This window comes from Osmerus eperlanus, chromosome 2 (assembly GCF_963692335.1).
Source record: "Osmerus eperlanus chromosome 2, fOsmEpe2.1, whole genome shotgun sequence".
Taxonomy (NCBI): domain Eukaryota; kingdom Metazoa; phylum Chordata; class Actinopteri; order Osmeriformes; family Osmeridae; genus Osmerus; species Osmerus eperlanus.
The window spans coordinates 13,472,532-13,497,188 of NC_085019.1; the positions used below are offsets into that span (position 1 = coordinate 13,472,532).

General features: G+C 44.0%; 1 protein-coding gene across 1 annotated transcript in view; it reads left to right on the forward strand.

Moving 5' to 3' along the window:
* cacna1ia (calcium voltage-gated channel subunit alpha1 Ia) overlaps positions 1 to 24,657 on the forward strand; it is a gene marked incomplete at its 5' end in the record, with an annotated part of 202,896 nt that overhangs the window by 104,270 nt on the left and 73,969 nt on the right. Inside the window, 2 exons of the mRNA XM_062452705.1 lie at positions 14,690 to 14,844; positions 15,149 to 15,709. Of these exons, the coding sequence (XP_062308689.1) occupies positions 14,690 to 14,844; positions 15,149 to 15,709 (716 nt within the window). The remainder of the gene's footprint in view (positions 1 to 14,689; positions 14,845 to 15,148; positions 15,710 to 24,657) is intronic.

Consider the following 24,657-nt stretch of genomic DNA (forward strand, 5'->3'; position numbering starts at 1 on the left):
CACGACCACGTCCTCTTATTTGGTTCTGGTTCTGGCTCTGATTCTGGAACATGGTGATAGTAGCCATTTGCAAGTCCTGATCTCTTTTATCCATTTTTGCCTTTCTCGCATCTCTCAAGCGTTTTTCTGCGTGATTAGCATGAGCCACAATCACGTTCAGCTTCGCACTGTCCCATGTGACACAAATGTCCTTAACTTTCTCTGAGATTTCTGCATCCATTCCATTCAGGAAACAGTTTCTCAAATGGGCCTCCCACACAGTAACCTCTGGTATATTAATATCAGCTGGTACCTCTATTCCTGAGTGAGCATTGTGCAGCTTTGTTAAACGCACCAGATACTCATGGCAAAATTCTCCATCTTTCTGTCTACATCCGTTGATTTTTGTCATGTCCAATCTCAAAGGAAAAGCATCACGAACTCGATCGCACACACCAGCTATCGCTACCCGGTATGCGTTATTGTCATTATGGTCCCAATTTGGATTCGAAAGTTTCAAGTCATCAACCGGCCATCCAGCATTAATCCGAGAAAACTGTGGCCCAATCTTTGTCATTAAAAGACGTCTCAACTCGTGAGTAGTTGGTTTAAAGTCTCTACAGAAAGTTACCAATTCAGCAACCATTCTATTGCTGCCCACTTCTCCGGGCAGCGGCAAATTAACCATTGCTTCTTTGATCTCAGACAAAGTCCATGGCCTTTGAACAAGCACAGTTCCTCCGTTCGCTCCGGGCGCTTCTACCATAGCTAACAGTAAGTCCGGAGATTCATCATTCCCCACGAAAGCACGCTGGTATTTTTTTCCAGATCTCGTGTGGTAGGGAGACTGTCTACCATCTTCTTCCGGTCCCTCTACGTAACGTTCCGGAACGGAGGGATAAAGTGGTCGATATTCTGGTGGTGGGCTAATCGTAGGTGTGCTACCTGTAGCCGCATATCCCATCTCTGGAATCAGCACTGGCGTTGCTAGCGGTTGTGGTTGGTATCGCTGCTGCAGTCGTTGCAGGGCCTGTAGATAATGGATCTGCTGCTGCAGATCGGGCTGAAGAAGTACGCCCTGGACAACGGCGGCAGGATCACCCAATAGATCCTGGTCAGCTGGCTGTTGAGGCGGTGGCGGTGCTGGGGCTGGTACCAGGACTGGTCCTGGAGCTTGTGCTGCTTGTGCTGGAGGTGCTGGAGGTGCTCGAAGATCTGAGTCGCGAACTTTGAAACATTGAGAAATAGGTGAATTTGTCCCTATCCTACTCTGTTCTCGTAATAAACCTTCTTGATTCCATTCACCGAAAGCTTTCCAGTCTGCCTGAAATCTATTTCGTTTTAAAAAACAATCTTTAGTCTCTTCCTCTTTCTGGGTAAGTGTGATGGCATTTTTTTATATAGTTACTAAGAGTGTATTTTTAATAGACTGAGGTTGTGTTTAAACAACTGGATGTTGCAATTGGTCTTAAGGTATTTATGGTGTTGGTTTATGATGCCTGATTGAGAAGCTAGGGGCACGGAGGTTGGGGGATGTTTGAGTTCTGTGGCCTAAAGGGAGAAGGGTAGATGGATCAGTTGATCTAGCAGCTCTGACCTTTTGGCCAAGGAGATTGTGTCCTGTGTCCTGTTTGTGTTTCATTAAGGGTATCCTTACTGTCCCCATTTAGAGAAAGAGCCGTGACATCAAAAGACTTTGGTATCTTGACCTGGGGGGTTATATTGTCTTAACTGTCACTGACCAGTGTTAGCCAATCACAGAGACCACTGCATTGATGAATTGATCATTTATTAGGGCATCTGTTTTAAGTGTATAAAAGCACAAGCCTTATGAGTGTTCTTCATCACTCTTGCGAATGACCTGTGGCTAGCACCTCCTTCGTAATGACTGATCAGCAAAGCTTTGTTTAATATTACGTAATTGTATAATCTAAATAAATTGTAATAAACCCACATCTCTTGACTACTCAGATCTACACAGTGCCGCTTGAATTTCCACCTTTACAGTAAGACTGAATTCCAATGTTCTAAGTTGTTTAAGAGAAAAAGACCCTTCCTCTGGAAACCCACAATCATCTACCCAAACAGAAATTTGTGATAAACTACTGTTGCCATAATTTCGTTTCATGTAATTGATATTTGGACAGGATAAATCTATCCCCAGACCATCATTCTTGCTTGAACCACAACCCATGTTTTACCTCGTGAAAGAAACAAACAAAGTAAAATCAAATAATTATCCCCTTCTCTCCTCTGTTTTTTTTCCCCAACACTTATATTTACCAATAACACAACTTTTCAATGAAAATATACCCCTACTAATCGTAAATTACAAATAATCAAACAAAAGAAAAATAATTAAAATTTTATGTTTGTAATTTGTATGTAACGTTTAATCTGACACATTAGTTACTCTCACTTCTTTTAACCTCAAAAAACATATAAAACAAAAATGAACACGCGGCGTTACTAACTTTGAAATTTCATAATTCAGGCCTTCTTCCCTTTTTTTTTTTAAAACACTAGTGATTACCAATTCCTCTTTACCAATTTAATCTTTACCAATTTACTCTAAAGTATACTTTTTACCATTTTACCCTTGGGACTCAGAAATCAATACACTTCCTGACCCAATTACCCAGGGCCTTAAAGACACACAGCACGATATCACGTGTGAATTATTACCCTTTATGCGCTCGTCAGCACATTTCCTGCATGCTTTTTGTACGACTCTAACGTAACGGGACCAACGTTCCAACGTTCTCCCAATTTGTACGACTTGCACGTACAGGACACAGCTCTCCTCCGGTCTCTGCCCGATTACTAACTTAACCAAATTATTGACAATAGTCTATTATGACACCCATTTAGACAATTCAATCACACAGAGGCCAAAAAGAATATCTCACCGGTTCTTTCAGGATCCCGCATCAGCAACAGCGCAACCAGCCAAGCCCCCCCCCGAATCGGTCCCGCTTTCTCTGTAAATTTTGGATAGAGGTGGCTATGCCGGATTGATCAGATCACCTTTTCTAAGGGAGTCCTTGTCCGAGATACGCTGAGCAGACGAGGATGCCGGATTTCGGCACCAAAATGTTGTGGAATAATTCTAGTTGCACTGTGTAGATTTGAATAGTCAAGAGATGGTGGTTTCAATTTAATTTATTTAGCTTGTACATTAGCATAAGATTTAACAAAGTACTTTGTGATCAGTCTAACGAAAGAGGTGCTAGCCACAGATCGTTCGCAAGAGTGATGAAGAACAATCATAAACGCTACCTTATATAAACTTTAGATCAAATGGCATTCTATAAGGTCAATCCATCAATGTAGCAAACTCTGTGATTGGCTAACTCAACTCAGTGACAGTTTGAAACAATACATCTCCATACCATTTGTCCCACAGTTCTTTGATGTGGCATCTCTCCCCAAATCAGTAGATACTAAAGCCACAGAAGTTGATCAGTCAAATGGTCAACTGTCCTTTGTGTGGGCAACTTCAAACAAGTATTTAATTAACACCACCCATGCAACAGGAAGGGTCAGAGCAGCTTTATCAGTTCCCAGCTATCTCTTCCTCCCCAGGTGACAAGAACTCTCCCAGGTCACCCAGACTTCCCGTCCCTAGACTTCACGTCTCGTAGTTAGGTGTTATAAAACTACAGGTGGCATCTCTACCAAATGAGTTGAATCAACTTTCACTGTATCAAGCTTCTTAACCAACTTTTAGACTTCCCTTAAAACACATTCCTCATATATAAAACACACACATTATAACTGTATTCTAAATTTCCACCACAGTAGCGACAACCTGGTGTATCCTCATCGTGGATGGGACTTGAAGGATGCTGTCTGGCATGTCCTTCATTGCCCTGTTGATGGACACTTCACTGATAAAGAACAGTTTAACAGTGGTGCCTGTGTGCACCACGGCACACAGGCACCACAGAGGCACACAGGCTCAAACAGATTCATTGCACTTTTGATGTCGCGTCCGTGACTCACCAAGCGATCCACACACCTCTTTACAACACCTCCAACCCCATCTGGCGCCACTTTCCCATGGCTGGCCTAAAAAAAATCCACGTCCCAGCTTGGAATCCTTTTTTGTGGAGGAGGGAGGTGAATAGGTAAAAGTTCCCCTTCTGGCGGTACTGTGTGCAAGGTCCATCGCTAAAGAAATGGACCACTGTGACAGCAGGAAAGACGTTCTTGACATGAGACAGAATGGGGCTTAGATGCTCCCATATTGCCGGGGGCCCCTTTAGTCGTGATGGCGAGATGGTGCTGAAGCAGAGTGGTTCAGCAGCTGGTCCTACATATAAAACTCCAGTGTGCAGTGTTGCTTGCTCATGGGATGCACCAAAGCGCACTGCCTGGATCAGAAAAGTCCACATGTATCATACTTTCGTTCTCAGCCATGTTCCTCCTCAGTTCCCTGCAGTATCTGTACTGTTGTCGGATGTTGAATGCATGGCGTTTGAATTTTACCAGCTTGCCGTTGAAGAGCTCAATGAGATCATCAAGCATGATCTCAACCTCCTTTTTGACTGTCTTCTTGAAGGTTGTTTCAATGTTTTCCTTTGTTTGTCCTGTTGTGGCATCTGTGACCCACTGCATGTATGGCACCCGGGAGGAGCCTTCAAATTCCCTGAGCAATGGGACGTTCTTCTCTTTGCATTTCCCACAGTCATTGTACATGCACTCTCTCTTGGTTTGGTCACAACAGATCTCTGTCATTAACGTTTCCAGATCAGAGGTGTTAAGCAACTTCATGCTGCAAAGCTTTTGAGCTACAAAGCCCAAGTTCTCGTGGAATTTGCACAAGCATGTTTCCCTATCAGAAAGAGTTGGGTGCACAACCCAATAGGGCCGTAGTCGGCAAAACAGAGAATAGGACACTGATTTTCTTGGATTCTCTGCCAAGTATTTCTTGTGCAGGTTCTTCAGCGTGTCCACAAGGAATATTTTTTGCATCCTGACCTTGGCTTGTGTTACGGTCTGCTTTTCCCCCGTTGTCACACGGCTGATGTCGTCTCTGGTCTAAAAGGTTCTTACGTCGTTTTTGTATACCTCTTCCAGGCGGACACATTTCTTTCTTGAGAAGGAGTATGGATTCCCTCCTACTGACTTCCATCGCCTTTGGGTAAAGCCAAGGGTACTTTGAGCATATTTCTGTAACCTGTATTTTTTTACAATGTTCCCTGTCACCAAGGTACTGATCAGTCTTCTTTCCTGACTGTTACCTGCTTGTTGAAGGTGTTGCTGTAGGTGTCCAATCAATGCTTCTTGGTACATGGATTTCCTTGCACTTGGAGTGTTTCTTGGTCTCTCATATCTTGCTTTTGTTGCTGGAGACCCTGACCTCATCAGCGCCCATTGGAACCTTTTTTTATATTGCTCTTTTTCTATTTTTTTCAGCTGCTAAGGCCTCTTGTAGCTCTTTCACTTTGTCCTGGAGTTTCTTCCTCTCTTTCTTGGAATGCTTTCGCCCCTCTATCTTTTGTCTGCAACATATCACACATACTGTCACACAACCATTAACAGTCAATAAAAGCTTACACTACTCTATTAAGTTACTGTGTAGTCGTTGGTAATCGTTTCTAACCTTGAAAACCCTGGCTCTGGCCCTGGCTGTGGAACTGTGGCCTCTCTCTTGAGCCTAGATCTTTTCTGTTGCTCTCTCCATAATTTTCTCCTATGTCTTTGGTCTCGCTCATTCAACTCATGAACACTTTTCCTCCTATCCTTTTTCTGCCTCCATCTCTCCCTTTCTTTCTGAAGATGTTTCTCCTGTCTCTCAGGATCTGCATTTCGTCGTGCCTGACATTGCCTTTTTCTCTCAGCTGCACTAACTGGAGCCATCTAACTGTAATCTGTATAAATTGAAATAATTACCGCCATTATTACTCAAAGTTTATACATATTAGAATTATATATGTATTGCAATTTCTTTCATCAAAATGCTATCTCAAAAGCAGGCATAGCCCTTAAGAGGGAACATATTCAAAACGCTAGTCATAAAAGCATAAAAAGCTGTACATTCATAGTGTATGTTTGTAATGTAATGTATTTATAAAATGTTTTACTGTGACATGTTTTAAATACATATTATATGCAATTAAGGTAATAAAAAGAAACAGTATCTTTCATTTGTCAGGCCCTAGGCCATTTTAACTGCCATTACTCAGCATGCTAGCTTCCTAGCATCAAAACTGTTATCTTCTAAGCAAGGCATTTCAGTAAAATTTTTAGACATGTTTTGGTTTTCCGAAACTTTCATTCTTTTCTAGGATATTTTAGTGTGACATCGACTGACCCTGAGCTCGTCCTCCTAAAAAAAAATATGCAAAAAAAAGCTCAGTCAAATGATGTCACATTTGACACAGTCATAACCTTATAGTCGTATTGCACACTTTTTATGTAGTTTTTTATGTAACGTTACAGGGCTGACTGAAAACATGGGGAAAGTTGTAAAATACGATTTATTTGGAGAATTGATGTAGCATTTAATATTCTTAATCCATTTATGTGAATGATAACAACTTAAACTTTTAATAAAAAAATTTTTTTTTAAATAACAATTTTCAGAATACCAAAATTATGGACAAGGTAGTTAAAATTTTGACAGACCGTTTTTCAGGATTTGTAATTGACCTAATAAATTACATATTCCTTTTAAGGCGCAACTCACAGAAATCACCCATTTAGTCATTTTTTGTCATTTTTGGATTATACAAGTTTTATTCACTGTAACATTTCCAGGACAGATGATGTACGTTTCTGGTAGAATGTCCCTTCTTTAGCTTTCTTTGTTAGTTTTTTGGGGCCGTTTTAGCGCCGCCTTTGCGCGTTCTGTTTCTGACGTTTTTTATTTTGACCAAGGTTCCTTCGTCGGGGGCGGGGCCACGGAATCAAAAGATAATCACGTCATCATTAACCTGCAGGCTGCACTCTGAGAGTGGGGCTGCGAGAAAATAATAAATAAAAAGAGCGGGGCTGCTGTGAGTGCAGGAAGTCTAGGGACAGCATCCATGTTTCAACCCAGTGCCATGACAACACCGGCCCTCGCGGCCAAAAAAACTGACCGGCCCACCGGGAATTCTCCCGGTGCTCCCGATTAGCCAATCCGGGCCTGACTGGCAGACACAAGTGGCTTTCTTGCTACAGGTTTATTTGAAGCTTCTTCTCCAAATCCATAGTGAAAACTAAACCCACAGTATAACGAGAAAATAAAGACCACATTAGCTTAACCCTTGTGTTATCTTCGGATCATTGTGACCCACTGTCGTATTGTGACAACTTTACCGCATACAAAAACAAAGTGAAGCATTTTCTTTTAACCGTCGGGCTGTCTCAGACCCCCCACATTGCGAAGGTTAAAAGAAAATGCTTTTATTTGTTTTTTTAATGGGTAAAATTGGGTAAACACAATGATGGTTCATTGTGAACCTTTGGGTCATGTGACCCGAAGGCAGCACAAGGGTTAAAGATCCTGTAAAGCAAATAAAAAAAATGTAAAAGTCAAAATAACAAAACCTGTAATTATCACTTGTGAACAAATCAAATTTATTTGTATAGCCCTTTTTACACGCAAGCATGTCACAGAGGGCTTCACATATGCCCATAGAACTGCCCCTCAACCAACCTAAACCCTCAAGGAAGACAAGGAAAAACTCCCAAAAAACTCTCAACAGGAGAAAAAAAATTGAAGAAACCTTGGGAGGAGCAATTCAGAGAGGGATCCCCTCCTCCAGAGACGGTTGGTGGGAGAGAGGAGCAGAACACAGGCTAAACATAGTCATACAGTGTCGATGGGTTTTTAAAACACCAAAATCCATTATTCAACTTTATAGATGTAGGACAGGACCGGGAGACTCGCGACCAGGTCCAGCGTTGGCTGACCGACGACCAGGCAGGTGCTGACAACTCAAACCCCCCACACCACAAGGGATGTGTGTGGGGGGGGACAGAGAGAGGAGAGCAGGGATTAGAGAATGCCAGGAGCAGCTAACAGTTACAGTCATAATAGAATGAGATCCCCACCGGTCAAGTGTGGACTGGTGCAGCAATTTAACAGAGCAAAAAAGGGGAATTTGATGCAACCCCACACACCAAGACAGCGACAGCCCCCCTCATTTGGAACATGAAATCTGTTCCAGGGGAAGAGAACTCTAAAATAAGTTATACTTAAAGAATAAGGATGGAAACAACCCGTCCCCCGTTGCCTCCAACTAGTAACATACTTACCTTTAACAGTCGTAGAATTGACTAAACAATAACGTTTTTAACCTAATTTTAAACGTCGAAACAGTATCAGACTCCCTAATTGAGGGTAGTTTATTCCAGAGAAGAGGCGCTCTATATAAGAACGCCCTACCTCCAGCTGTTTTTTTCTTAATTTTGGGAACCACCAGATAGCCGGCATCTTGAGATCTAAGTGTCCTTGCGGGGCAATAGGGTGCAAGGAGACCGGAGAGGTACAGTGGTGCCAATCCATGCAGAGATTTGTAGGTTAGTAGTAGAACTTTGAAGTCAGCTCTGGCTTGGATAGGGAGCCAGTGTAGAGAGACAAGAGTAGATGTTATGTGATCAAACTTTCTTGTTCTGGTCAATAGTCTAGCAGCAGCATTTTGCACCCGCAAAAATCTCATTCACGTGTTATGAGGTAAACAAATCCTTTCTGTTTCCTCTTCTGAGCCTATGCAGATCACATGAACAATGATCCAAAGACTCATACCCGAACACACGGTCGGCAGATGAACGAATCATTGATCCGAAGACTCAGTTGGCAGAAGAACAAAACATTAGGTACGTTCTACATGGACTGCGGCTGCATGAAACGACCGGCCGCTTGCAGTCGGGGACGAGTTAAAAACGGCTCTGTGAGGTCGGACATTCCAGCTTCTTGTGGTTTGCTGCGTTGACGTCAGTCATGGCTGATCAAGCGCTGTTTGCTTACTTGACTTTATTTATAATTAAACTTAGTCTTTCCGTTAGTGAAGAGGCGGACTAAAACCCTTTCTTCAACACATTTTTAATTCAATTAAACAGTTTGGTCCAGATTTGAGCATTGGCGAAACTGAAGGTGTCAGAATAATTACAAAAATGCGTCAAAATTGTCGTGTGTGAGTCTGGCCAATCATGAAATAGCTGTGTCGTCATTAGAACCCGTGCAGTTGCTTTTGAGAAAATGCGCTCGACTACAGAGCCGGCAGTTCTCGAATCGATCTCACGGTACTTTTATTGCTACATCACAGTGACCTAGCCTCGGCGCCGTCTCAAGTCGGACAAAAAGTCTAACCAGAATTCACTGTTTTAAGTCAGCCGGCTGCGGCGCTGCATGAAGTCTGTCCATGTCGAACGTACCTAGTGATCCGAAGACACGGTCGGGAGGTGAACGAATCATTGATCCAAAGACTCGGTTGGCAGAAGAACGAAACATTGATCCGAAGACACGGTCGGGAGGTGAACGATTCGTTCCTTCTTTCGGGTACCAGTCTTTGGATCATTTTTCACGTGACCTGCATAGGCTCAGAAGAGGAAACAGAAAGGATTTGTTTACCTCATTCACTTTCGCGTGACTATGATTAGTAAGACGTGAATGATATTCGTTCACAAGTAATAGTTACAGGTTTTGTTATTTTCACTTTTTTCTACTTTAGGCTACTTACAGTTCAGTGCAGTGTAATTGTTTGCTGTGATAATTAAATGCTAGTGTGATAATAAATGACAATTTCACATCATACAAACTGTCATGATGCATTATTTTATTGCAGGAATTTTTCTAAATTAGTATCAGCTGGTTTACATGCACTAACATATACATGAGAATATGATACATTTTCGAATGACTCGAAAAAAGATTTTACTGAACGAGATTAAAAGAACCGACTCAGTAAAATGATCCAAACTTCCCATCACAAGTAACATCTGCTATAACAACCTTAAACTTTTATTGGAGCATTAAATTGTCCGTGCTTCGCTTGCTGTTAGCTTGTCGACTCTCTCACTCAAGAGCGTCCCAAAAGGCCTTCAAAATAAAGGCACTTTACTTTTACCAAATAAAGTCACTTAATAATACTGAATTCAATGATAGAATTCTAAATGATGAAATTGGTTGAATACAAATTAGACATTATTATAATGTCAATTACACGTACAATTCGTCACAATTACATGTACATGTACAATATAGCAAGGTAGCTGACTTCACCACTCACAAATTCGCCTTTCATCAATCCCAATTTTGCGTGCTACAGATATGTTGCTGCTGGTGAGTGCCTTCTGCACAGCTTTCTGTTTGAAAGCTAAAGTATAAGAACGTTTCGGAACGCTGCTTCAGATTTCTACACAATGTAGACACACACGCGGCTTCAATTTTTACACTAGGCTTTGTGTTTGACCTTGTCTATTCTTTGTTTGTCTATTCTTTGTTTGTCTATTTGAAATGGCGTCACACATTCTAGATTGTTCCTGATCAGTGGCGGCTGGTCAATAGAGAGCGCTCGGGCGCCGCCCTCCCTGGTGAAAAGTGTTTTAGATTTTCTTTTTCATGTAATATATTTTTCTAAACAATAACTACTCATTTTAAGCATGACTGTGTTAAAAATACACAATAACGTGTTATGTATGTATATACACAAATTCTGATTTGGGATAAATTTGCTTCATGCTCAACATATTGGTGTCAGGGTGTGAGGAGGGGTAGGACCCAAATGCACGAGAGTACGCAGCCATGTTGGAAACAAAGGGAATTTTTATTACTGAAAACGCCAGGGACACAGAAAGGGTACTCACACGACACAGGTAGTAAGGACAAGACAAAGACTGCACACAAAACAGAAACCTAAATACACAGAACCAAACGACACACAGGTGGACACACTGAAGCTAAAGAGACAGGTGAAGACAATGGCTGTGTCTACTACCGCGCACTTGTGCACTTCGAGCACTGACTTTCAGTGCTTAGGGCGCTTACACTGACAGAACCAGCAGAATTCAGTGCACTGAAAGTACCCGGATGACGCACTGCAAACGGTCAAAAAATGCTGTGTATAACGATGGACACTACTCGCCCTAAACAGGCGCCATATTGGCTACGTAGCGGAAGAGGAGGAGCCCTTTCGGCAGCTTTTCATTTCATTTCTAAAATAATGGCGGACGAAATGACTCGCGAGCAGATTCGCCTTAGATTCGCAGGTGTCACAATCAGATTTGCGTCCGTCACTTCCCGCCAAGTGGTTAACTTGTGTTCCATTTGAGACAGCACTACTCAGCGACTGAGTGCACTACAGATGTAAGTGCACTGTATTGCAGTGTACTTAGTAAAGTGAGCGGTAGTAGACACAGCCAATGACAGGGAAACACTAGGGCAGAGCAAAAAAATGAAACCGGGGGGGCACGGCTGTAGTCGTGACAATTGGTCGCTAGAAAAATCGCCCATCGAGCGCCAACCAACCTATCCTGGTCCTAACCAGACTCTCGTACATTTCATTTGTACGGAGAGTCTGGGCTTGATACATTGACAAGCGTTAACTTCCTTAAAGGAGGGTACTCTGTTGAACTATTGGATCTGCCCAGAGTCACTCTGAATCTGGCATAACCAGTCGCTAGCGTTCGCCATAGCCAACTCTTTCACCACTAACGGAGCTAGCTGTAAAATCAAACGAACCCCGTGGGGATCAAAGTTTGTTCTTGCTCCGGCTTTAACCTCTGGATATTCAGCAGCGTTGCCACAGCGGACCGAATGGCTTCGCTCGCATCTTTCTCCGCCGCCATTACGGAACTACAACTCAAACTAGCGCACAACATCAACGTCATCATTCTCAGCCACTCCCTCTGTTTGCTGATTGGACCGGTAAAAAGTTTACCGGACACATCTGACTAATATATCTAAAGCCCAGACACAGTACAGAAGCAAAATGAAAATTGAACGGAAGTACATAGGAGGGCAGAGCCAGGCTAAAACCAACCTGCTGGTGATAGGTGAATTGCTGACCGTTGCTGACAAGATATACCATAGCGACACATATTTAGCCAATCAGTGTCCTCGAAAATTATGCCTAAAGGGCGCTGAAATAATCACCCCAAGTAGAGTTTACAGTGATTTCAAAGAACTTATATTGTTCTTCTATACTCTTTGGTGATTGTGCAACTGTATCACAAAATCACAATAGTTTGTCTGCTAAGCTGTAGTGCTAACGTTACCCACCTAAGTCGATCCCGTTTGCGTCGAGAAACAGAAGTGGAAACAACTAACGTTATCATTTCACATGATATCTAGTCAATCTGTTGAAAACAGTGTTGTGTAGACACAATAGATTTATGTGTTTATTTCAAGTCTCCACCTTCGATGTTTCAGTGAGTGCTGTTGGCCGTGTTGCGTCTTTACTCCGCAGCTTCACTCGTTGTAAACCAACCAATCAGCGCGCAGCTCATCTATATATTCATGAGCATACCATAAAAGGAGAAAACCTCTTGTTTTTTCACAGGGCTATTTCACAGGATGCATCAGGGCTCATAGAACAACACCCAACCAATGTCACATACCCTATTCGGAGACATTAAGGAACAGTGTGAAATACCCCCAAAAACTGTCAATGACCCCTTTAAGAGTAGAACTTTAGTGGAGAAAATAAAAATAAAAGAGCTTGGCCCAGATCAACCTGACATCAAAATTACTCAACAGGCGAACGAAAAGGGTAAATCATACACAAGAGGGTTCTCCCGCAATTGGTACAACAGAAAGGCCTGGCTAGCTGGATGCAGTCATGTCAATGCCTTATTTTGCTTCCCGTGCTTGCTTTTTAAAACATTCGGAACAGATACAGCATGGACTGTTACAGGAGTTAAGGACATGAAACATTTATCTGAGAAAAGAAAAAAAACACGAGTGTAGGCTACAAAGGCACACATGGAGAATACAATCAAGCTAGCCATGCTAGGCAGAGTCAATATCGCTAGGCAGAGTCAATATCGCTACGCAGGGGCGATTCTAGGATCAGACCTTTAGAGGAGCTCAGGCCCCAATGAGAATGTGATATGGATACAGAGCCTTGCAAAAGTGTTAAATCCCCTTGCTAATAAATCACTAATTTCACTGTATAACAATGAATACATTTATGTATTATTATGCAAAATATTTAATGAATGGAAAAAACTAAGAAAGTCCCTTTCTTCATGAACTACCAGCATCAAATGAACTGATAATGATGTGTCAACAATAAATAAACATTGTTTTAACACGTCAGAGCACTCAAACTTATTCTAAGAAAATAATAATTCATATAATACAAAGTTTTGAATTTTTTATTATTATTATTTTTAGGGGTGCTGAGATGAAATTTAGGTGTGCTTGAGCACCCCTAAAAAGAGTCTAAAATCGCCACTGTCGCTACACAACTGGACGAAGGTCACCGGATTGGGGTGAGGAAACACAACAAAGAAGTGGATACGTACAGGCACATTGAGAAGTTTGTCACTTAGAAAGACAGAAGGGCAAAATTAATGTACAAATAATAACACACACACACGTGTCTGTGTCATCTAGCAATATAGAGCAATATATCTATAAATCATTAATATTTAGTCTTACAGTAAAAGTTGTGTTGTGTTTCCTAATATTACCAGGGAGAGTGGCTCAAGTGCCCATGTGTCTGTGGTTTTCAATATTTCTGAACTGAGTGTAATGATAATACCTATTGTCCACAAATGTGGACATTTGCTTATAGCTGTGTGCATTAATTAAACAATTACTATTTCTCAGAGCACTTGTATCCTGCAGTTTGTGTTCAATTGTATTAGGATGGTTACTGAATTGACTGAATATTTCACAGCCCCACCTAGAATAATTTTCACCAGCCGCCACTGTTCCTGCTCTCACAAAGATTCTGATCATATTGATTAAAAATATATTTTTAATACTTTAAATCCATCCTTACATTCATCCATACATAAATACTCTACATGAAAATCTATATAATTATGCTAAGAGGAGCTCTAAAAGCACATTACATGTACAGAAAAATATGCCCTTGGCAAATCACATCACTCTGATTTGTATGGCACACATCACTGAACCCAGACATCTCTCTGAAACGTAAACTTCTGAGTTGTGCAATATATGTGATGCTACTACTTCCCTCGCTGTCATCTCCCTGTGGGACACACCAAGACTAAACCAACAGGAGCCAGCTCGCAGAGGCATTAGCCTGGCGAGTTGTGGAGTTGCATTTAGCAATTGAAATACTTTATGCTAATCTTGTAGGCTTGTTATAGGCTGTAAACATACTTAGCATGTTACTAGTTTTAGCGCAGCCCTTACAGAGACTGTTCCGACGTACAAGCATGTTTAGATAACATTAGTAGCTGTAGTATATGCCAAGGTTGATTCTCTTGGCCACTCACTGAATGTGGTTTTAGCAGCCAAGAGGTAATTTCAGTGAAGTTTCTTGTTTACATAAATCAGGAGAGGAGAGTCCGGATAGGAAGGAGGAAGTGTTTCAGTAGCCTGTCTGGCACCTGTTTTATGCACCGATGACAGCCAATACAAACACAGAGACAGCTGAACTTTCATTTGAGCAGTTAAAAGTTGAATTGATCCTCTTTTGAGTGGGAAGTCATTAACCAGGATTAAAGGATCTCTTTGTCTTCTTCCTCTCACATTCCATCCTGGCTCCTTCCTCCTTCTCTCCACACCTCCCTCCAGACCCTAAGATCTGCACCCTCACTCCCAACGGTCCCCTGGACATGTCCCTGGCCCCTGTGGGTTTCTACCCTGCTGACCGGCTGACTTTTGCATTGGGGTCCCGCAAGAGCAGTGTCATCTCCCTGGGCAGGGCCAGTCTGGAGCAGCGGGCTATGGTGAGTGAGGAAGAGACCAAGACAGGGTTTCATATTGTAATGGGGCCCTGCTGCAACTGTTACTGGTAAAAGAAATCCTGCGTATATTATGGGTGGAATGGTACTAATGTGGAATGGATTTAGCATAGTAGAATCTGAGATTTCTGAAATTGAATGGAGTTGGTTACTGTAAGATCATACCTGACAATGTTTTGTTTCACTGGTAGGTTATAAGATAGCTTCCAAGTTCTGCTTATGTGTGATACTAGACTATGTAACATGTATATTACACAATACATTCTATATATGCCCCTCCTTCTCACAGTGTCCCGGGCAGGGGTACCACAACTGGGGTCGTCCCAACCCCCCTCTGACTCAAGCCCTGTGGGCGCGTCGCTCCAGCTGGAACAGCCTGGGCCGGCCCTCCTCCCATGCCTACGCAGGGCTTGGAGGGGGGGGGGGCAGCCTCCGCGTCCAAGGCACCACCTACGGTAGCCCTCTCTTCCCCCCCCTTGGCCACACCCTCCCTGCGGAGCAGGAGTCCCTCCTCTGCCCCCCTCCCACCTGGCCCGTCCCCCTCCACCGCCACTGCGGTCCCCGGCGGGAGAGACGTGCACTGTCCCTGGAGCTGCCAGAGCTGTTCCTTATGCCGCAGCACACCCTGGCACCGGGCTGCGCTATCCCCAGGAAGAAGAGCTTCTCTGGGGGCACTCTGGGAGGAGGAGGAGGGGTGGGCGGTGGTGAGCACCAAGACTGCAATGGCAAGACTCCAATGTCCCAGCTCCAGCCACCCCCTCGCCACTCCCATGCCCAGGTCCTGGCAGAGGTTTTCCCCCAAGTCAATGCACGGAAAGACCGGGAGGACCTGGAGGACGAGATTGACTATGTGAGTCAGGCGTGTGGGTGACTTGGCCCTTCACTGCAAAAATTGCCTATCAAACTTATTAGTTATGCTAATTGCTTATGCTTGAAACAAGTCGATTTGTCTAACAGTGCAGTAAGAACATTTTACTTGATAGGAGGTTTTAAAATATTGTTTTGTTTACTTATATTTAGTCACTAGATATGTAATTTGTACAAGAAACAAGTCCAACGGGATTTAAAAGCTTAAAATAAGATTGTCATACTCAGTTAGATGTTAAATTTTTGCAGCATTGAATGGTCAGGGATGGTATGTTTGTGACAATGGGGTAGTGAAGGGGTATGTAGATTGTGTACGTTTCATACAGGTGCACACATAAAAGTACCGTATTTTTAGGAAATAAAACCGCGGTTTATAACCCGATTTACATTTTTCTTGGTGTTGCGGTTTATATTTCGAAGCAGCTTATATAACGTCTTTATAACAAAAAAACAGTAGAAACACTTTATCGTTAATGTAGGGTGACCAAATTTGACTTTGTGAAAAAGACGTGTATTGCATGCCGCACTATCTGATCAAAATGACAGTTCTCTCTACAGTCAGAGCTTGCGCAAGAAGGTGTAACGTAAGGGAGATACCCTTTCCAAAACTTGTAAGGGCGTAATAGTTTGTGAAAGACCCAGAGAAACACAAATATCCGACCAGGCAAAATCCCAGACAATTTTGGAATCCTTGCCGGACGCATTTTTTAGGTCTCGAAAAGAGGACATGTCTAGGTAAAAGTGGGTGTCTCGAAACCCTAGTGAATGCTATTTAACCCGTTAAGGAGTAGCGTCGCACATATGTAATTGTTCGAATGCGGGTCTCACAGTGTAACGTCGCATATATGCTTAGCTGGTGAAGCCACCTCCCCGAAATTCGTTTTTGCAGGTTGGGATATCTGCTAGCATGGTAGTAGCATTCCTACGAGTATTAGCCGATGCAAGCTGACTTAGCCCGGAAGCTAACTAAAGTTATCTAGCTACCGTTTCGGAAAAATAACTTTGACGCTTTGAGGAGCGTCGGAAATTTTTGAACTCACAAGTCTAAAGGTAAATATTAGTTAATTCCCGGTGTTAACCTTTCCTGCTCTGTCTCTGACCGTAGTTGGAGATTGCAGGCAGGGATGTAGTGGGGGGTAAACGCACGTAAACGCCGTTTACACACCTCCCGAAATTCGGAAATAGCGTTTATCCACCTCTAAATTGCAGAAATTGCGTTTATCCACCTCTAAATAGCGTTTATGCGCGTTTACGCACATCCTAAGTTCCCTGCGCCTCGTATTCTGCCGTTGGAATAATCCGAAATAAATTTGGTGTAATTTTAAAACACCAAAGACTAAATTTCATATTGTTTAATATATAAACGCTGTAGTCTGTCATTTCATCTGCGCTGTGTGGTCTGTGACCCTCCAATCAATGCGTTGCGGTGGCGACACCAATCAGGATCCACGAAGTACACACATACACGTTGTGGATTAGTCTACCTGTTCGGAATGGATTAATTAGCCATGGATATCAGGTGATTTTTGAAGAGACCATTGAGTGCTCCCACTCCCACAGATGCCCGCAAAAGGCCTCAAGTACAGAGTAAGATCAATTCACGTTTGTAAACGTTGTTTTGGTTTGCACAACATCGCATCAAGACAGGGACCACCGGCTAGCCTACTATTATTAACGTTCTTATAAATACGATGATGCAGATACAAGCCAACCTTACCGGTTCCATCCAAATAGGCCCAATGAAACGTAAAAATGAATAAATAAACAGGGTTCTCAAGCCTGTGTGAAGGGGATGAAATGCGTGTCTCACGGTCAATTCGGGGTTAATTCCCTTCTCTTTCTCTCTGATTCTGGTTAGCAAATAAATATCCACTGTGTTCTTTCTTGATGATTTATTATTCACACACTGAAATACTGTTACGTGCACATACGTTTTGCTCCGGTCGCTACATCAAAAACCACTTGTTAGCATCACCTCTTTTCCTCTCTCTCCCCCTCGCTCTGCCACACCCACCCTGTACGTGCTGTTCTTAAAGGAGCCGCACCATTTTACAACACTACCCCCACTCTGGATGGCAATCACCTAACGCAATGCCACTCCAGCACAACATACAACAACATGTAATTCAACCGTACTCTGTTTTTTTTTTCATTTTTCTTTTCTTTTTTTGGTACATAGCCCTCATCTGCAGAGTCCATTCAGGGTGGTCTGGCAACCCGTCTTCCACAGTCCATTAGAAGGTGCAAAAGCCGTTGGCATAGTGTTACAGAGAAAAGTGGCAGTCCTTCATGCAGGGCACACATAGGGCGGGGACGTTACAACCCTTAACAAGACAGTCATCTACTACACAAGTCTTACACAATTTACTAGTCATAACACTACCTAAGTGACCAGAGCATGTAAGAGTAACTCAAAATAAAATATCCCCGCTTACAGGAAAACATTTTCCCCTCCCAATCCAAAAATCATCCTTATACAATCCTCAAAAACATTCTTTTTTTTTCTTTAAGAACATAAAAGAATAACACTAGCTTTGACAGCTATAACAGTATAGGCTACCATAAAACATCACCTGACAGCCTTGGTGTCTTATATAACATGGTACATCAAAATACCTTAACTCTGGAACTGTCCATGAATCTAATGGACGCAGTGAGCCACCCAAGCCCCCACCCCTCGGCTTGAAGCAACGGCCCCGGTGTATGTAGGTGGTATTGCATTTCTTGTTAGACTTCCGGCTCTTCCGGTTGTTTTTATTCTATTAACTCCAGTCAACATTTACAAAACTATCTCCCCCAATAATTTTTGTTCGATTCTCGAACCTGGCTCATACTACTATCTTTTTCATAGAATAATTTTTCCTGATTTTTGTTAAGTTTGAAACCAATCCGAAATGGGTAAACTAGCACCCCATTTATTTGCTTACGTCAATAAAAGTTGCCTGCAAATGTGCTCGCGGATACTAACAGGGCACGAGCACAAAAGTTCACATTGGCCGATAGCTGATTTACCTGGAGCTGAAAGAAATGGCTTTAGTTGCCTGCCCTGTTGTAGCAAGTTTAGCAAATGGTTGTCACACATACATGAAACGTTAATATAGTTTATTCCCGTTATTTTAAAACAGATTTGATTTTTCGTAAAAACGTTCATGACATGATGGCAAATATTATATTATGTTAAGCGTGAGCATAGCTTTTTGACATGTCTATCTGGAGCAAAGACGAAGATTAATACTTTAAATGTGACATGACATGAAAACTTCACTTTAGGAGGTTATTTAACATTAATATGAGTTCCCCTAGCCTGCCTTTGGTCCCCCAGTGGCTAGAATTTTCGATTGGTGTAAACCAAGCCCTGGGTGTTCTTCTCCGCCTTTCAGAAAATGAAAGCTCAATTGCTCTGTTTGAAAATCTCCTCTTTGTTACGTCACAAGGAGGAAGGTTACCTCCCCTCTCTCTGCTTTTCCCGCCCAGAGAATCTGGCCCGCCCATAAGAAACTGAGCTACGACCGTGCAAGTGTTTTTATCCTCGAGAGACATCATGGCTTGCAAACGAACGAAGAATTACATTTGCTCAGTTTGGATGTACAAAGGAAAACAAAAATCTTTTTACAGTTCCTTCATCCGAGCCTCTGAAGACCCAGTATCTTAATTTTATTTTCTCTGGAAATGCGCCTACACAACTTCGGTTGTAGGCTCATTTGTTTTGTATGTCTGCGCCAAACACTTCAGCCACGACTGTTTCCTCAACTTGAGCTAATACAAAACTGGCCTTGCTGAAATTAAATTCTGGATCAGTACTAACTCTCCTTCGTCCAGCTACTAACCTCGGACAAGTAAGTTAACTAACGCTATATCATTTTGTAGCTTTTCTGCATATGGTTACCTAGCTTGCTACCCTTACAATGTGGCTGTAACATTAGCCCTGCAGCTAACAGCTGAGTTACTGTCGCTAATGGAAAGGTAGATAGCATCAAGTATGTGTGTGAATACATACTTGATGTATTCACACTCATGCTGTAACGTTAGTGTTGTTCGCTTCTTTGTTATTTGGATAACCGTTCTGCTGTTGGTGTTATGGCGCGCGCGATATCCGCCTTTCCCCTCATTGAAATGACTGAGTGTGTACCTCTGCAAACCAGGGTTATCAGATGAGAATGGGCAAATTCAAGGCATCTTACAGCAACGGGGCTACAGCCATTGCGATACATCCATTGTAAACATTAGCGCATTGTGCCGCCCCTCCGCTCGTCATTAGCATTTAAAGCTACAGACACCAAAACAGCGCGTTCTGAGGAAAGCTCCTTGTGGGACTGCTAGTGGTGGCTGTAATTCTGTACCAAGGCTGAATTTCGGGAAAGAGACTTCTGATACAGTATTAGGGGACCACTAAGGCCTATATAAAAGCATCCAAAAACAGCATGTCATGTCTCCTTTAACTGATAACCACAATAGGAAATGATATATATTTAAATAATATTAGTCTTGCCTTCAGAAGCTTTTGTTAAACACACTCATTATTCTTTTTTGATCGTGTCATCAAGCCAGACTGCTTTTGTGGGACAATGAAGGTCCTCAGTGACTACGTTTCACCCCCACTTATATCTGATGGAAACGTCTTGTATGTAGTTCTGTTAATATGCCCCTTTCAAAGGCACGTTCAATAAAGTAGACTATATTTTAGACACACTTCTCAATTTATTACATTATTACCAAGTCTTGTTAGATCACATTATATCCATTAATAGGCGTTTGGTTTTGTAGGTTGAACATATATAACACAGGCCACATTTCTACACTGATGTTAAATTGAAGGCAGTGTGAATTTCGCGGCATTTCGTTTGAATATAAAGTTGACAGTAAGCTATGGTAAGTCTGCATTATGGAAGATTTCTGTTACAAAAATAACTATTAAGCTTTCTTTGCCTGGCGAGAACAACGACGGAGCTAAGTGTTCATGTTAACAGTTTATTTAATCCGATACAATGCGTTGGAAATCATACTCATATCACAAAGAAAGAAAGCAAAATATGTGATGAGTTCCATCTAGAATAGCCCTATATTTAACCCTATAGCCTATTTCTAAAAGCAAAGTGAAAGGAATACTATACAATGACAGCATACATTTCCGTAAAGTTTGCATCATGTCTCTGATTCTTATCGGACTTGTACCCCATTCTGACACTGCAATGCCTTAGCTCACACGCTCGCAACCATATAAATCTATGCTCGCGACTGGTTGTCGCAAAGTATGACGTGTACAGCTAGTTGCAAGCGTGCACAAGGTCTCGGTGCTAGGGGGAAAAAAAGCCACTATTTAAAGCTAGACCGGAAGAGTCGGAAGTGGAAAGATGGCGCGGTACAGTTTCGTGCTCTCACTTGCCTCACTGCGCCACTGAGCACTTTTCATAGAAATGAATGGGGACGCCATCTTGGAAGACAAAAGTTGCTTCCTCTAGTAATATTAACTCTATGGAGCCACCCATTCACCAAACCTGTCTGGAGGTCTACGTCTGCGACCCTGCCTGTGACGACCTTGGTGAGGGTGTTCTGTTGTGCCACCCCCACTGTCCTGAGCATCCTCGGTGGAAGAATCCATTTCAGGAGAGATGAGGGAAAGCAAGGGTTCAGCAGCAGTAGCGCCCCCTGCTGGCTCTGGAGCATTGCTGGCCGACCCTTCCCCCCCTGTGCTGGAGAACAGGCCAGACAGCTCCAAGTCCGCAGGGTCCATGTCCATGACTGGGTTTGGCACCTCCACCGGTGCCCAAGCCCTGGCCAGATCCAAGGCCCAGGTTTTATCCAGTTGTTTACGGCTGCGATAGGGCTTCAACTGATCATGATGGACCACTTTCGTTTTGGTCTTTGGGCCTTTTTGGATCCGATACACCAGGTCGTCCAGCTTTCCCAGGATGAAGAATGGCCCCTCATATGATGGAAGGAATTTCTTGACTTAGTTCTTGACTTTCCGCGTGCCCTTTATGAGATACCACACGGCATCTCCAACCTCGAACTGTGTACGGCAGCAATTCTTATCGTACTGTCTCTTTGCACGTTTCACCGACTCCCCGAGCACGTTTCTGGCAATCTGATGTGCCAGCTCCAGCCGTTGACGGAGGTTTTGGACGTATTCAGGGGCAGTAGGGGCTGCATCAGAGTCAGGGGGTAGGCCAACCACCAGGTCCACCTGCTCACTCACTTCCCTGCCGAACATCATATAATTAAGGGTGAGATGGGTAGCACTGTGCCTGGTTGCTCTGTAGGCCATGACTGCATAAGGGATCATAAGATCCCAGTCCCAGTGGCAACGTTCAGCCGTTGTGGCTAGGATCTGTTTCAGGGTGGAATTGAATCGTTCCACCTGGCCGTCAGACTGTGGTCGGAATGGTGTGGTGCGTGTCTTTTCAATGCCGAATAATGAGCACATTTTCTGGAACACTTCAGACTCAAAATTGCGGCCTTGTTCGCTGTGCAGGACCTGCGGGGCCCCGTAACGACACACCCACTCTGAGGCAAGCACTTCAGCCACGGTTTCAGCTTTTCATTGGCCAAGGGAAAGGCTTCCACCCATTTTGTGAAGTAGTCCTGTATAACAAGTATATAAGACTTATGTCGCTCTGTCTCATTCAGTGGCCCCATAATATCCAATGCGACACGCTCCATAGGGGCTCCCACCCTGACGTTTCCCATGGGTGCCTGTGGAGTCTTGCGGGGCCTGGCTTTGGACGCACAGCTAATGCAGGTTTGACACCAGAGGGCGACACTCTCTCTCATTCTGTACCAGTAGTACTGAGTCTGGAGCCGTGCCGCTGTACGCTCAACTCCAAAATGTCCACCGATTGGTCCGTCATGCATCAGCTTCATGACTGCAGGCTGATGGACACGGGGTAGCACAATTTGTGGATAAAACTGAATGTCATGCAGACAATACAACCATCTGACCAGGACTCCATCTCGGATGTAGAGCCGTCTCCACTGGATCCAATATGTCTTTGTGGCTGGACTGTATGGGGCAACAGTAGTCCATGCGGGCCGTTCTTCATTGGCCTCCATCCATGCCCTGATCGGCGCAATGTCCAGATCAGCCTTCTGAGTCTCCTGTAATTCCTCTGGAGACCAGCCACAGAAAAGTGCGGGCTCATTGGTCTTAGTCACAAGAATTTGTTCCTGCGCTACCCCCACTGGACATACCATTGTTGGGTCTAGTTGCACCTCTACCCCCACTGGACTCTGTGTCTCCTTACTGATAAGAGTCCAACTCACACTGCACAGCTTGGTGACAGACACTCTTGGGCGGCGGGGCGGGGCCAGGAAGCTTACAAGGGCAGGACTGATGACAAGGCTGTCTAGAGAGGCTGTCGACATTGTTGTGAAGCCGGCCTGGCCAATGGATGATCTCAAAGTCGTACTCACCAAGCTTCTCCAGCCACCTGGCAAGCTGGCCTTCTGGTTCCCTCATCTTTGTTAGCCAACGGAGACTGCTGTGATCAGTGCGCACAGTAAAACGACGTCCCAGGAGATACTGTCGGAAATGTGACGTGAACTCCACTACGGCTAGCAGTTCTCGCCGTGTGGTGCAATAATTCTGTTCAGTTTTGGATAATTTACGGCTCCCATATGCCAGTACGCGCTCCCCACCCTGCTGAACTTGGGACAGCACGGCGCCAATGCCAGTGTCACTTGCATCAGTGTCCAGTATCATATTTCCCACATCCAATGGGTATCCCAGGACTGGTGTTGTGGTTAGCCTTTGTTTCAGCTCATCAAATGCCCCTTGGCATGCTGAGGTCCACTGGAACCGGGCATACTTCTTGGTAAGGTTGATGGACGTAGGTGGAGGCCAATCCTGCACTTTCTGTATTTTAGCAGGGTCTGTGGTCACTCCTTGCTCTGAGATGATGTGGCCTAGATAGGCCACCTGACGGCGGAAAAGGTAGCATTTCGCTGGCTTCAACTTCAGGTTAGCATTGTGCAGCCTATTGAAAACATCACCTAGACGATGCAGCATCTCTGGCACATCACGGCCCAGCACAATTATGTCATCCAAGTACACAAGGCACGTCTCCCACTGCAGGCCGGCTAACACCCGGTCCATCAGCCTTTGAAACATTGCTGTCTCGTTGCACAATCCGAATGGCATGACGTTCCATTCGAAGAGGCCATTCTTAGTGCAAAAGGCTGCTGCCCGACGGGCTTGCGGGGTCAGTTCAACCTGCCAATATCCTGAGGCAAGATCCAGCGTGCTGAACCATTTAGCATTGGAGAGGGTGTCAAGTGTGTCTTGGATTCGGGGCAATGGGTAGGCGTCCTTGATGGTGCAGTCATTCAGGGCACGGTAATCCACACAGAGACGGTAAGCGCCATCCTTTCTACGCACCATCACTATGGGCGAGGCCCAGCTGCTATGGCCGTGACGGGCCACACCGACTTCCAGGCTCTGCTGTAGTTGTTGATCAGCATCCTGCTGCTTCTCCCGTGCCATCCGACGTGGAGGTTGCTTGACTGGAGCTCCTGGCTGGGTCATGATGTTGTGTTGCACCAGGCTAGTGTGGCCCAGATCACCTGGTCCAGTAGAGAATGCATTGCCATAGGTGCACAGCAGTTGGGCTAGCTGAAGCTGTTCGTCTTGGTTAAGCTCAGCTGCACTCTGGTCGTACAGCTCTCGCAGGTGCTGGGGAACAATAGGATGTTCCGACGGTTTGGCACTGGCTGTGATATTGGCAGGCGCCAGGACTTCAGCGGGTTGGAGAAAACCCGCGATAGCTCCCCTTCTAATGGTTACAGCTGAGTTTCCAGGATTGAAGATGCGGAGGGGCACACTTTTGGAGGGTTGGGCTTCCACCAGAACACGGGCAACTAGCGCCTTATATTTCTCTATGAAGCCCTTGGTAGGACTCAACATCACTTCGCCTGTGAGGTGGTCTTTAAGACGAG